The 15,198-nt window shown below is 37.9% G+C and overlaps 1 protein-coding gene across 1 annotated transcript; it reads right to left on the bottom strand.

The window, feature by feature from the left end:
• Positions 1 to 2,471: 2,471 nt before the first annotated feature.
• Positions 2,472 to 4,166, bottom strand: LOC140011332 (uncharacterized). Its single transcript, XM_072060124.1, has 5 exons — positions 4,133 to 4,166; positions 3,658 to 4,047; positions 3,143 to 3,216; positions 2,840 to 3,061; positions 2,472 to 2,744 (listed from the first exon to the last, which is right to left on the bottom strand). Exons 1-5 carry the CDS (start codon positions 4,164 to 4,166, stop codon positions 2,472 to 2,474), a joined length of 993 nt encoding a protein of 330 aa, XP_071916225.1.
• Positions 4,167 to 15,198: the final 11,032 nt, after the last annotated feature.

The raw sequence follows: 15,198 nt of genomic DNA, 5'->3' as shown, positions 1-15,198 counted from the left end.
GAATTCCAGGCAAGATATAATTCACACGCATGTAGAGCAAGACAATTGAATTCGATGAACAAGAACAAATCTCGTTAGGGCAAGTGCGATAAAGTACACCCTTGCCCTATCAAATCACTTATATATATCATGTAATCACATTGGTCAAAGATAAATCACAAATATCAAGTTCAATCAGATATTTGGAAGCACTCACCAAAAGTTGTGCCTCTAGTGATCGCGTCGGGATTGTACTCCGGGTTTGGAGTCCAAATCTGCGATAAAACTTGACTTAAGAACTTTGAAAATCGACTAAGGTTCGAAACTTAGACGTTTCGTTCAATAAGAATCAAGAAATTGAAATTCACTTGAAGAGTAGTCGTGAAACACTTGCTCACTTTTTAAACTACAAAACTTTGTAACATTTATATTTGGAAATGCCATTTGAGTAGAAAGTACAAGAAAAACATACTCCGAGCAGTCATTATTTTATTTCTCAAGGGAACAAGTTCGGCCAAGTCCTTACTTATATACCTCGGTAAAAGAAGACGCAAATATCCTAGATGGCTCAAGCAGTAGTCACTCTTAACCCTTACTCAAGTTACAAATATGTCTACCTAGCCCTCGAGCGTAAATTTGGGCAGCACGCCCTTTGTATTTTCCTATTTCCAGCCATTTATGGCTTCATTCTTTTCCTCAGTCAAATCCAAAGTTACACATAAAAAAAACTCATTTCAATAGCCGTTCAATAGGCTCAAGGTAATACAAGTACAAAAATCAAGCTAACGACATGTGCGGAAATGAAGTCTAGCGAAAGACAGATTTGACGTGGTTTTGCGTAACGGACACAACTGAGGCTACGCTTATCGGATTGAGGTGTAACTTAAACCGTTTCGAAGCTAAGACAAAGGGTTACAATTTTGATGAAGATCACTTAGTCCAATTTCTAGTGTAACCCATTCAAATTCCCAATTCACAGAGCCAATCTCCTACTGGTAGACCAGTTAACCACACTATCTTAAAATGGCCATATCGCAAGCTACCAAAGTCCGTTTAAGACGTTCTCAGAGGCGTTGAAAAGCTAAGACAAAGTAATAAAACTTTCATGTTTTGGCTAAAAGCTAGTTCAGTACGTATCTAGGTGAACAAACGCAACCAACTTAGTGTACTGTCAAAACTGTCCGCTGATTTTACTCCTAGGGCAGTCAGGGTATTTTCATCTTTTCATAGGCTACGTTACTCCGATTGAGCTGAACTTTTGTAGGCAACCATAAAATGTCATTCTATACAAATTTCATGTTTTGTGCTAAGCCTAATTCGGCTTCTAACATGATGAAATGGAATCGGGTAGAACTAGAACTACAATTTCCAGAAATCTGGAATTTTGCTATATTCAAGTTATAATTCACATTTTTACCTTGAAACTACCACTACCATCTCCTTTACAAGATTATATACCAGATGTATACATCATACAACACCTAACCCACAAGAAACCCTAACTCAAAAGTCATCCATATAATCATCAAAATCACTTGGAACAAGCATCACAAGCACAATACTAACATTAATACCCAACTTAATCATGATTAATGGAGAAAGAAAGGTTGATTAGCCATTATACCTCAAGACAAGAGCTTGCAAGAATGATCCTTCACCTCTCCTTGAAATTTTTGGTTCTTTAAGCTTCCCAAGCTTCCAAACTAGTGATTAATCGGTTTAGTTTTTCTTGTTTGCACTCAAAAGGTTGGATTCAAGGTAGAAGATTGAAAACTCTCCTCACTCTTTTGCCTCTCCTTGCTCTCAGCCAAAACAGAAAGAAAATGAGGGAAATGAGCTGAAATGAGAGATAAGAAGGCAAGACAAAAGGGTTGGTCAAGGGACCATAGATGACCAACACTTGTCACCACCAAAACCATCCAAATTTTACTTTCTTTTCCTTGCATTTTGGCCCACATATTTCGGCTATATGGCTGAGGATGAGAGAGATATTTTTAAAAAATATCAAGGGTATGTGGTGGTAGAGAAGTGGTGGTCAAGTGGTGGGTTCAATCGATAATGATCGATACCCGTCGGTTTGAGCCGTTTTTTCTTAAATCACGTATACTAGGGTTTTTACCTTCTAATCACTAACTTATTATTATCACTTCAAATCATATAATATTTCCTCATCCAAAAGTCACTCTTACCTACCAAATTTGATCCTCAGTCCGTACCGAATAGTCACACTACGGAAAAATGTGAAAACCCTAATTCGCTCTATCTTGAAAACGGACAACGAAACCCTTACTTCTATATTCATTTACACTTATTGTAGGGTGATTGGGTAGTAGGGCCATAATAAATGAATAATTCCCAAATAAAAGGGCATTTTTAAGAAAAATATAAGGAATTTGCAAGTCTTCACACTCTCTCCCCCTTAAAAGAATTTCGACCTCGAAATTCATATCTTTCGTCGTGAACAGGTCGGGATATTTCTCTTGCATGTCCTTTTATAGCTCCCAGGTTGCTTCTTCCACTTCATGATGCTTCCATAGAACCTTTACTAATGGAATCTGCTGGTTTCTCAGATCATTCACCTTCCGATCCAATATTTGAATGGGTCGTTCTTCATAGGTTAAAGATTCATCGAGTTCAATATCTTCTGGTGGCAAAATGTGAGTCGGATCCGGATGATATTTCTTAAGCAAAGAAACATGGAAAACATCATGGATCCGAGACAAACTAGCTGGTAACTCAAGTCGATAAGCCACCTTTCCTATTCGCTGGAGTATATTGAAAGGTCCTATGTATCGTGGTTGCAACTTTTTCCCTTTTCCTGCTCTAATCTTTCCTTCAACGGGGTAATTCGAAGAAACACCTTATCTCCTATTTCAAATTCCAAATCCTTCCTCCGATGATCGGCATAACTTTTCTGTCGGCTTTGGGCTATTTGAAGTTTCTGGCGGATCACCTTTACCCTTTCGTAGGCTTCCTCAACCCATGGTATTGTAGCCAGATCTATAATCTTTCTCTCTCCTACTTCATCCCAATGGATTGGAGATCGACACCGTCGTCCATACAAGGCTTCATATGGGGCCATCTGAATAGAGGAATGATAGCTATTGTTATATGCAAATTCAACCAAGGTTAAGTATTGACTCCAACTTCCTCCAAAATCCACAATACAGGCTCTCAACATATCTTCAAGAGTTTGAATGGTTCTCTCAGATTGTCCATCAATTTGTGGGTGATACACTGTACTATAGTTCAATTTAGTTCCTAGAGCCTCTTGCAATTTCTGCCAGAATCGAGATACAAACCTAGGGTCTCTATCAGATACAATACTCACTGGTACCCCATGTAGTCTCACCACTTCATCCATATAAAGTTTGGCAAGTTTCTCCAAAGAATATTTCATATTTACTGGCAGGAAATGTGCGGTCTTAGTTAATCGGTCCACTATTACCCATATCGCATCATGCCCCTTTTGTATTCGTGGCAACCCTGATACAAAATCGATTGTTATGTGCTCCCATTTCCATTCAGGGATCTCTAATGGCTGTAACAGACCTGACGGTTTTTTATGCTCAGCTTTCATCTGTTGGCACGTAAGACACTTTTGTACAAATTGGGCAATCTCCGCCTTCATATTATCCCACCAATACAGACTTTTGAGATCTTGGTACATCTTATTACTCCCTGGGTACCTAGAGCGGTAAGATTCTTCCAAAATCTCCCTCTTTAACTCCTCATCCCTAGGTACAACGACACGATTTCGGAACTTTAAGATTCCATCAGGACCTAGGTTAAAGTTAGGCAACTCCCCTTTCTTCACTTTTTCCACCCACTTTTGCACCATTGGGTCCTTTACTTGGCCATCTTTAATCCGATCCAACAGTGTCGACTTCACCTCAATATTTCCAAAAATCACCTTTTTCGGTTCCAGACGAGGTTTCCACTCACATACATCTTCTAACAAGCTCCACTCTCCCACCATGGAACTTGCTAGTTGAGCCTTTCGACTTAAAGCATCTGCTACAACGTTGGCCTTTCCGGGATGATAGTTAATCGTACAATCATAATCTTCTAAGAACTCCACCCACCGACGTTGTCTTAGATTTATCTCCTTCTGAGAAAACAGATACTTAAGACTTTTGTGATCCCAATATACCTCGAAAGTCACTCCATATAGATAATGTCGCCATTTTTTCAAGGCAAATACAACAGCTGCAAGCTCTAAGTCATAGGTTGGATAGTTTTGCTCATGAGGTTTTAACTTCCGAGATGCATAGGCAATCACATTCCTATTTTGCATCAACATGCACCCTAGCCCCTCTGTCGAAGCATTGGTGTAAACCGTGTAAATATCGTTCCCATTGGGCAAAGCTAATACTGGAGCCATGGTCAATTGCTTCTTAAGCTCTTGGAAACTACTCTCACACTTAACATCCCAAATGTACTTTCCTTGTTTCTTTGTCAAGTTAGTCAAGGGTCCTGCAATTCTCGAGAAGTTCTTTATAAATCAGCGGTAGTACCCTGCTAATCCTAGAAAATTTCGCACCTCTGTGGGATTCTCTGGCCGCTTCCATTTGGCTACAGCTTCCACTTTCGCCGGGTCTACAGCAAGCCCATCCTTTGAAATTATATGACCTAGAAACGCTACTTTTTCAGCCAAAATTCACACTTGCTGAACTTAGTGAACAATTGGTGCTCTCTTAGGGTTTGCAACACTATTCGCAAGTGTTGTTCATGTTCCTCCCTTGACTTCGAATATACTAGGATATCATCAATAAACACCACTACAAACCTATCCAAGTAAGGTTTAAACACTCGATGCATTAAATCGATGAATGCCGCTGGGGCATTGGTTAAGCCAAAAAGCATTACCGCAAACTCAAAATGCCCATATCGAGTGTTAAACGCCGTTTTTGGTACATCCTCCTTTCTAATTCTCAATTGATAGTACTCTTATCGAAGGTCCAATTTAGAAAACACCACAGCCCATTGTAATTGATCAAACAACTCATTGATGTGGGGCAATGGGTATTTATTCTTAACAGTTACTGCATTCAACCCTCGATAATCAATGCATAACCTTAAACTCCTGTCCTTCTTTTTAACAAATAGCACTGAAGCTCCCTATGGTGACTCGCTCTCATGTATGAATCCCCGTTCTAGCAAGTCTTGCAATTGCACCTTTAACTCCTTAAGCTCAGCAAGTGCCATTCGATAAGGGGTTTTCGAAATGGGAGTAGTTCCGGGTATTAGATCAACCTTAAATTCAATCTCCCTTTCGGGTGGCAGTGACCCCAACTCCTCCAAAAATATGTCCGGATATTCACTGATTATCGGCATGTCTTCCAACTTAATCTTTTCTCCTGGAGTGTTAACTAGAAAAGTTAAATAATCGCATGCCCCACGACTAAGCAATTTCCTAGCCCTTATTCCCGAAATGAGCGCAGATGAGGCTAACATACCCCTTACGTCTAACTTTAAAGTTGTCTCACCTGGTATGCAAAACTCTACCACCTTCATCCTACAATCTACCCGAGTATGGTAATGAGCTAGCCAATCCATACCTAGAATAACATCGTACCCCTTAATGGCTAGACTAATGAGGTCGACTACCAATTTCCGTTCATCAACCCAAATATCACAATTTCTGTACACCTCATTCGCAAGTAAAATTTGGTTACCCGTAGGTGTTCTTACTTCTAAGTTGTGACAGCCCCACCTTCCCCTAAGGCGAACCAAAGGGGTTAGCGGATTGCCTGCCTAACTCTCGCCAGGACTAACGATTCAGTTTAGAGCGATCTAATACGTTTCGGATCTTACAAACGCGCATAAACAAGTCAAAATGTCAAAGTAAAAAAAAAATAAAACCGGAGTCGGCCATGAATAGTAACCGACCCGTCGAAACCCCAACAATCATCAAGCAAATATTTACATGTTAAAATTTAGCAGATACAAGCTAAAGTGGCATACAAAAGTATTCAAAAGTGGATACATGTCTGGTTTGCCAAATCAAAAGAGAAACGGCCCCAAAAGTACATTCAGGGTTTCAATAAATGAGCTATACAAAAGATATGTCCAACTAACTCAATTCGGCAACCAACTATCAATTGCAGTCCAAAAGTATTTATTTTCCTGTAAGGAAAACAAAAGGAATAGGGTGAGCTTACGCCCAGTGAGATAATACCACTCAATCAGCAAAGTTCACATAAGCATAAAGCTTTTCATTTCAATTCATCAAAAGTAAGCAAAGGCACACATTAATGGTGGAGATAAAAAGGATACGGGCGGCTCTCAAGGGCCCTTTTCCTCGTTTGCATTCTTGATCTAACCTCATTGACTCTCCGTCAATATTTAAAAGTAACAAACCGTAGACTCTACTTTACTTCCATTCCTTCCACCCAACATACCCCTACCGGGCCCGAACTCCAAACACTTGCACTGTGGTATTACTCGAGTATACTGGAATCGAGAGTCTCTCATACTACAAGATTCCATATAACAGTCCCCAAGGTTCATTATGTAAGGCCCAAAGACAACCTAAGAGGGGGGTGAATTAGGTTGATTAAAATCTTAATCAAATTTATGCAATTTTTGCTTAATAAAAATTTACCTTCTTTTCTAGTAATGATCAATCAAGTAGATTAGAAGAAGAGAGCAATATTGATTCGAAAAACAAGTATAGATAAGCAATGAGAATTTTATTAAACAAAAAAGAATAAGATAGAATATCAAACCGATTGTCTACCAAGCTTTCCTCAAACTTGAAGACCAATCACTAGGTTGAGCAACTTCTCTTTGATGAAAGATGATCAACTAGATGTACAATGGAGGGAGCACTTTCTCCTTGCCCTAAGCCTCACTTAGTCAAGCTAAGAAGTTTTACAATCACTCAGATAACCCTCAACAAAGCTACACTAAAGAAACTTTCAATCACAAAAGAAATGCTCACAAGAAATTCACACCACTTGGAGAACAAATCTAGCTTTGGAGACTATTTTCAAGCTAAAATATCTCTTGAGATCTTGTAGACAAAGTGTGCAAAAGTCGTCATCTGAATCAGAATCGTTTGTATTTAAAGGGAACCAAAAATGGGATTCATTAATACTTCCAACGGATAGAAGGCAGACGAAGAGTCAGCTAGCCGTTGGGGCTGTCGGACGTCCGACGGCTTAGTCATCGTCCGATCCTATCGTCCGAAAATCAGTCAAGTTGTTGTTCGGACGTCCGATGGGATTTTATCGTCCGAGCTTCTGTGTCCGAACGTTGTCCAGAGAGTTATCAAATCTTCGTGGAATTTTTAGGACGTCCGACACGATCACTGTGCGTCCGACGAGTACGTCCGATCCATCCGGACGTCCGATGCTTCCTCACGATCGTCCGACAGAATTTCCTTCTTGATGTTCTTCATCCTTTCGGACGTCCGACCGATTCCTTCGGATGTCCGACATGAGTGTCCTGTTTTTGCTTCTTCTTTTGGTTGATTTTCATTTCTTGACATATTCGTACCTGATTCTTTGATAGGCAAAAAACACTTATATTTGAAAAGAGTTAGATAAACATTTCAAAGTCCTTTGTGATCATCAAAACCAAGAATAACATTCTCCCCCTTTTTGATGATGACAAAACAAAGGTTTGAAATGAGATTTGATGATTGCAATAAAAACTCCCCCTTTCTCAATAGACAAGAACTCCCCCTTACTTAGTGAATCATAAAATTTTTTGAAAAACTCCCCCTCACTTGGCTGCCCAACCGAATTAAATAATTATCCAAAATATGACAATTAAGCAGCCAACATCCAACATTTTACCAATTCAATCCATCAGCCAATCCAAATTTAATCAAATCATCAATCAATCAATCCAACATCATCAATCATCAATCAATCCAGTCCTCTCCTCCTTTTTGTCATCACAAGAAGGCAATCAATCACATCCATCTCATCCACAAACACATTCGTCAATGCAAACCAAAAAATTCATTACATCCATACAATCATCATTCAAAATACTTAAACATCTATCAAACAGTACCAAAAGAAACATAAACATAATCATAACCAAATGTTGAATTCATCTACATATCCATTGTTGAACACCACAAACACATGAAATAGACAAACAAAATGCAAATGTCCTAAATGGTGAACTATGTGGATCCAGGTGTTCTTCGAGAGAGCTGATATTGGGAGAGGTCCTCCTCTTCAGTTTCTTCATCATTTTCAGCAGCCTCTTCAACTGGTGCCTTGCCTTTATCTGATGTGGAAGGGCTATGAGGAGTCACAGGAGTTGATGAACCAGGGTCTGGAATTGATGAGCTTGGATCAGTGGGGTGTGGCTCTTTGTCATGGGAAACTTCCTCAACCACAGGTGGGGGAAAAAGAAGGTTCTTTTTGTCTAGGAAGGCTGTTTGTTGCTCAGAGGACATGGTGAGCATTAGACCATGTTCTAGAAGAAGAACATGCTGTTTGAGTTCACGAAAGAACTCAATCACTTCATCATTGGAGGAGGAAGCTGCTTTAGTGGCAGACTTCCTGGGATGAATGGGAGTGAGTGAAACAGATGAAGGATCATGTGCAGTCTTAGACCTTTGTTCACTAGATGATGCCCCCTTATAAGCCCACAGATTATCTTTAAAAACAAGATTTTTCCTTTCAAAATATCCTTTGGTAAAGGCATAAGAAAATGCTTCTTTGGGACAAACACCTAGAATTGGAACTTTGTAAAACTCAAAAATTTTTTGAAGAAACTTTCCATAAGATAATTTTCTGTGAGAATCAGTGGCATAGCGAAGTAAAAACTTGCACATGACAAAACCAAAATCAATACGAATTTTTTCTCGAAAACAGTAAAAGAGATACAACTCCATTTTGTTTGCATCAGTTCTATGGCCATCAGTGGGTACAAGCAGGTTTGAAATGATTGAAAAGGCAATTAGATTCACAGGAGCAAGATCATTCAGTTTAGCATCAGCAGGGGAGGAAAAACTTCTTTTAAAATAAGTCAACATTTTAGCCCCAACAAAATGATTATCAGCAGTAGGGTGCTCTTCATAGGAAAAGAAATTTGTAATTTTATCCTTGCATCCACGTTCAATGGTAGTATTTAAAATAAAATTCACAGTTTCAGAATCAAAGACTAAGTCTACCCCATTAACCCTGGACATGATCTCAGTTTGGTCAGTGCCTTTCCTAAGATTGGCAAAAAATTGATGCAGCATTTCAGGATAATAGACATTGGGCATAGAAATGAGATGTGACCATTTCTGGAAAGCAAATAGACTCAGAATAGATTCTAAACCTATGTGGCGAAATTCAGAAGAGTTTACAGTTCGTTGAGGGATGACACCTTTCTGGGATATCCAGGAGTGTTTGTCTTTTGCAGCATCATCAAAGAATGTAGGGAGTGTGGCTGATTTTAGAGGCGGTTGAGAAGAGGTTCCCTGTCTAGATTCAGGCTGAGAGGTGGGTTGTGGAGTAGTCCGCGACATTTGACCCTTTACGGCTCCTCTCTTGAAGCGTTTGGATGAACGTTTGACCGTAGGAAGATCCTCATCCTCATCCCTGAGTGGATTCTTGCGTCCGGCAGTAACCTTTCCTCCTCTTAGATTCACCATTGTGTGAAATGTATGGAATGAAGGATGCAAATGATGCACACAGTAGTAGGGAAGTGAATCGCACAGAAATTTTGGGACAAAAAGGCCTTGAACAAGATTTGACAGAGCGGTTATGAGAAAGTAGGGTTTTGAGGGAAATTTGGAAATTTGCGAAATGTTATGCGATTCGGTGAAATGATCAGGAGAAACGAGTCACAATCGATCAGGAAAAATTTTGGTTGAGTCAATTTGGGAATGAGAGCTTCAGAATGGTATGAATTTGAGAGTGAGAGACGAGAGAGTTTTCGTCCGAGAGGAAATAGAAGAAGAAGAGTTTGAAGCAAATGAGGAAGAAAGTTACTTTAAAAAGTGTACCGTTGCACTGTCGGACGGCCGAACGAAGTCGTGCGTCCGACATCTTCGTCCGAACAGGTGTTTTCTGGAAAAAATAGCTGAAGAACATTATCGGACGTCCGTTCATCTTCTTTCGGACGTCCGAAGGCTTTGAAAAATTTTAAGATGATTTTTTGATTATCCCTAATTTTGATCTTAGATGAATGAACTGATCTAATGGCAAAGCTTTTGTAAAAATATCAGCAAATTGATCTTTAGAACAAACATAATTTACACATACTTCACCTTTTTGAACAAGATCGCGAATAAAGTGATGCTTTATATCTATATGCTTTGTCCTAGAATGTTGAATTGGATTTTTGGTCAAATTGATAGCACTAGTATTGTCACAGAATATAGGCATGCAGTCATATGATAATCCAAAATCATTCAAGGTATGCTTCATCCATAAAAGTTGAGCACAACATGCACTAGCGGCAATATATTCCGCTTCGGTTGTAGACAAAGAGATTGCATTTTGTTTCTTGCTAAACCAAGAGACTAAGCAATTACCAAGAAAGTGACAAGTTCCACTAGTACTCTTTCTATTCACACGACAACCTCCAAAATCAGCATCCGAATATCCATATAGTGCAAACTCACTAGATCTAGCATACCAAAGACCATAGTCTAATGTGCCTTTCAAATACCTAAAAATCCTTTTAACAGCATTCAAATGTAATTCTTTTGGACAAGATTGAAATCTAGCACACAAGCAAACAGCAAACATAATATCAGGTCTACTTGCGGTTAAATAGAGTAAGCTTCCGATCATACCTCTATAGTGCTTTTCATCCACATGATTACCTTCTTCATCTTTGTCAAGTTTTGTAGAAGTGCACATAGGAGTTCCAACTTGCTTTGAGTCCTCCATGCCAAAATTTTTCAGCAATTCCTTGGTATATTTTGCTTGATTTATAAAAATTCCCTCAAGGGCTTGATGTATTTGAAGTCCAAGGAAGAAATTTAATTCTCCCATCATACTCATTTCAAATTCACTTTGCATAGTGGTGGAAAAATCCTTGCATAGATACTCATTAGAAGCACCAAAAATAATATCATCAACATATATTTGCACAATAAGAAGGTCATTTAACACTTGCTTAGTAAAAAGTGTGGTGTCCACAAAACCTCTTTTGAAACCATTTTCAATCAAGAAACCACTTAACCTTTCATACCAAGCTCTTGGAGCCTGTTTTAAACCATATAATGCTTTAGATAGTTTAAACACATGACTTGGAAATTTTGTATTTTCAAAACCGGGGGGTTGATCCACATATACTTCTTGATCAATAAAACCATTTAAAAAGGCATTTTTAACATCCATTTGAAACAATTTGAAACCTTTGAAACAAGCAAAAGCAAGAAACATTCTAATAGATTCTAATCTCGCTACGGGAGCAAATGTTTCATCAAAATCAATTCCTTCTTCTTGTGCATATCCTTTAGCAACTAATCTGGTTTTATTTCTTACAACAACACCTTTATCATCCAATTTATTTCTGAATATCCACTTTGTGCCAATGATAGGTTGATTTTGAGGTCTATCAACAAGTGTCCAAACCTTATTTCTCTCAAATTGATTAAGTTCCTCTTGCATAGCCAAAATCCAGTTATCATCCTTTAAAGCATCATTGATATTTTTGGGTTCAAAAAGAGAAACTAAAGCAAAATTGTCTATCAATTTTCTAGATGAAGAACGAGTCTTTACCTTTTCGGATGGATCACCAATTATAAACTCTCTTGGATGATTTTGGCTGAATTTCCAAGCATTAGGAAGGTCTTTGACTGAATCATCATTCTCATCTTCATCACCCTTTTCTTGATCATTATGAGCTTCATCCATCATTTCCATTGCTGCTGGTTAGAAATTCCTTCGTCACCAATTTTCAGCTTTTCCATTCCTTCACGAATACCTACATCATCATCCTCACACGACCTTTTGGAATTATCATCATTAGTTTCATCAAATGTTATGTGAATGGCTTCTTCTATCACAAGAGTCCTTCTATTAAAGACTCTATATCCTCTTTTGTTCTCACAATAACCCAAAAATATTCCTTCATCAGATTTTTTCTCAAACTTACCAAGATGTTCCTTTAAATTTAAAATAAAACATTTACAACCAAAGACTTTGAAATATCCAACCGTAGGTTTTTTATCAAAAATCAGTTCATAAGATGTCTTATTCAAAATGGGTCTCAAAAGGATTCTGTTCATCACATAACATGCAATGTTTACCGCTTCAGCCCAAAGGTATTTTGGCAAACTACATTCACTTAACATAGTTCTAGCAGCCTCTTGTAGTGTCCTATTTTTCCTTTCTACAACACCATTTTGTTGTGGAGTTCTTGCAATTGAAAACTCATGTGTTATGCCATTATGATCACAGAAATCTGGAAAATCACAATACTTGAATTCCGTTCCATTATCACTTCTAATCCTAACAATTTTTAAGCCAATCAGATTTTGCACTTTAGCAAACAATGAAGTGAAATTCTTGAAGGCATCATCCTTATGAGCAAGAAATATCACCCAAGTATATCTAGAATAATCATCCACAATCACAAAGCAGTATTTCTTACCTCCCAAGCTAGTGATTTGAGTATGACCAAATAAGTCAAGATGCAAGAGTTCTAAAGGTTTAGAAGTTGAAACACACTTTTTTGGTTTAAAAGAAACTTTTGTTTGCTTTCCAAATTGACATGCATCACAAATTTTATCCTTTTCAAAACAGATTTTTGGCAAGCCTCTAACCAGCTCCTTTTTTGAAATTTCCTTTAGTAAATCCATGTTAAAATGACAAAGTCTCCTATGCCACAACCAAGGATCTTCATTTGAAGCTTTAAGACATTTGAAGCTAGAAGAATCAATTTTATCAAGAACCACAATATATATGTCATTAAACCTCTTACCTTTGAACACAACATTATATTTGGAATCAAGCACAATGCATTCATGCTTTTTAAACAACACATTCAAGTCTTTATCACACAAATGACTAACACTAAGCAAGTTATAACCTAAATTATCAACTAAGAGCACATTATGAACAAAAGTTTCACCATCCTTACCAACATCACCTATTCCAATTGTCTTAGCTTTCACATCATCACCGAATGTCACCTTTCCACTTGATTTTGATTTTAGCTTTATGAACAAAGAGGGATCACCGGTCATATGCCTTGAGCAGCCGCTATCGATAAACCATTTGGACTTGTTTGAGCCTTTTTCCTGAAAAGAGAAAATGTTTGGTACCCTTTTTAATTTTTGGGTCCACAATAGTTAGCATTGTATCTTACTAACCAAATGCATTTCATCCCTTTGTTCAGATTTCTTTTCACATAGCAATCTCCTTTCAAATGTCCTTTTTGACAACAAAAATCACACATAATGGAAGAGTCCTTAACATGTACTGGTTTGACATATCTCAATCCACTTCTTCTATATGTTGTGAAATCATGTGCATTTTTGTTGCGTGCTAATGTTCTTTGATAAGCAGTAAGAAAGGTAGATGACATGTTCTTTTTGAGAAAATCTTGTTTTCTTGCTTTCAAAGTCTCATCCAAGTTGTCCATTCTTTTCTTCAAATCACCATGTCTTTCCTTCAGCATTTTACAAATATTTGTCTTTCTATCAAGCTCATTTTGAACATTAAATCCAGCTCTTACAAGACAATCATTGTCAGTCTTTAGTTGTTTATTTTGTTGAAGAAGACTTGTATTTTCATGAATGAGAAAAGCAATTTTCTGTTTTAGCTGCTTGTTTTTATCATAAGATTCCTTCAAGGCATTATGCATTTTTTCAACAAAGGATTCAAGATTATCATCTTTTTCATCATCACTTTCAGATTGAGAGTGTATAGAAGTTACCTCATTATCTCCAATAGCCATGAAGGCCATTTGAGCTGATTCTTACTCTTCTTCAACTTCCCCTTCAGAGTTGCATTCATTCCAAGTAATTTGGAAGTTGTTGAATCTTGTCTTTCGATCAGCTTTCCCATCTTTTATTTTCTTCATGGGGCATTCGTTTGCATAGTGTCCAGGCTGTCCACATTCATAGCATTTGTCCACTAGCTTCTTGTTGAATTCTTGTTTTCCTTTGTTCCTTGCATTTGATGAATAATTTTGAAATTGATTGCTAGGTCCTCCCTTTCTAAACTTCCTTTTATTCAAGATTCTCTTGAAGCCTCTTGTGATGAGAGCAAGATCATTATCATCACCATCCGAGTCTTCATCATCCAAGTGAGCTGGATCATCTTCACTTTGAGTAGTCTTTAGAGCAATATTTCTCTTTGCTCTAGCATCCTCTTCCTCCTGCACTTTAGATTTCAGTTTCAACTCATAAGAGGTTAGTGAGTTAATGAGAGATTCAATAGGCACAGAATTTAAATCCTTAGCCTCCTCTATTGCAGTCACTTTATTTTCCCATTCTTTGCCCAATGCATTGAGAATTTTCCTGTTCTTCTCTCCCAAGGTGTACTCTTTGCCCAACACCTCGAGATCTTTGATCAAGTCATTGAACCTGCAATACATTTTGTCAATATCCTCAAGAGGTTCAATTTTAAATGATTCATACTTTGTGACCAAGATAGCCTTTTTCTGTTCTCTCACGTTGTCACCACCCTCATGGATTTCTCTTAGCTTATCCCACATTTCTTTGGCCGATTTACAGCCTTTTACTCTAATTGATTCATTTGAATCTAAGGCACTATAAAGAACATTCATGGCTTTGGCATTCAATGTGAGATTAGTCTTATCTTGAGCATTCATTTCAGCTCTTCTTTTTGGCCGAAGCAACCCTGTATCTGCATCAAGAAAGTTAGCTTCATGCGGTCCTTCACTCACAATAAACCATAGCTCAATATCAATAGATTGCAAAAAGATAATCATCCTTTCTTTCCAGCTAACATAATTGGAGCCACTGAACATGGGAGGCCTAGTAACAGATTGCCCCTCAACAAACATAGCATGACTGGTTGTCATCTTTACTCCAAGCCGTTTGAGCTTAATCTCTAGGAGACCAAGCTCTGATACCAATTGTAAGGCCCAAAGACAACCTAAGAGGGGGGGTGAATTAGGTTGATTAAAATCTTAATCAAATTTATGCAATTTTTGCTTAATAAAAATTTACCTTCTTTTCTAGTAATGATCAATCAAGTAGATTAGAAGAAGAGAGCAATATTGATTCGAAAAACAAGTATAGATAAGCAATGAGAATTTTATTAAACAAAAAAG

The sequence above is a fragment of the Coffea arabica genome, chromosome 7e (assembly GCF_036785885.1).
Source record: "Coffea arabica cultivar ET-39 chromosome 7e, Coffea Arabica ET-39 HiFi, whole genome shotgun sequence".
Lineage (NCBI taxonomy): Eukaryota > Viridiplantae > Streptophyta > Magnoliopsida > Gentianales > Rubiaceae > Coffea > Coffea arabica.
The sequence above is the reverse complement of the archived record's forward strand: the minus strand, read 5'-3'. Positions and strand labels throughout refer to the sequence as shown.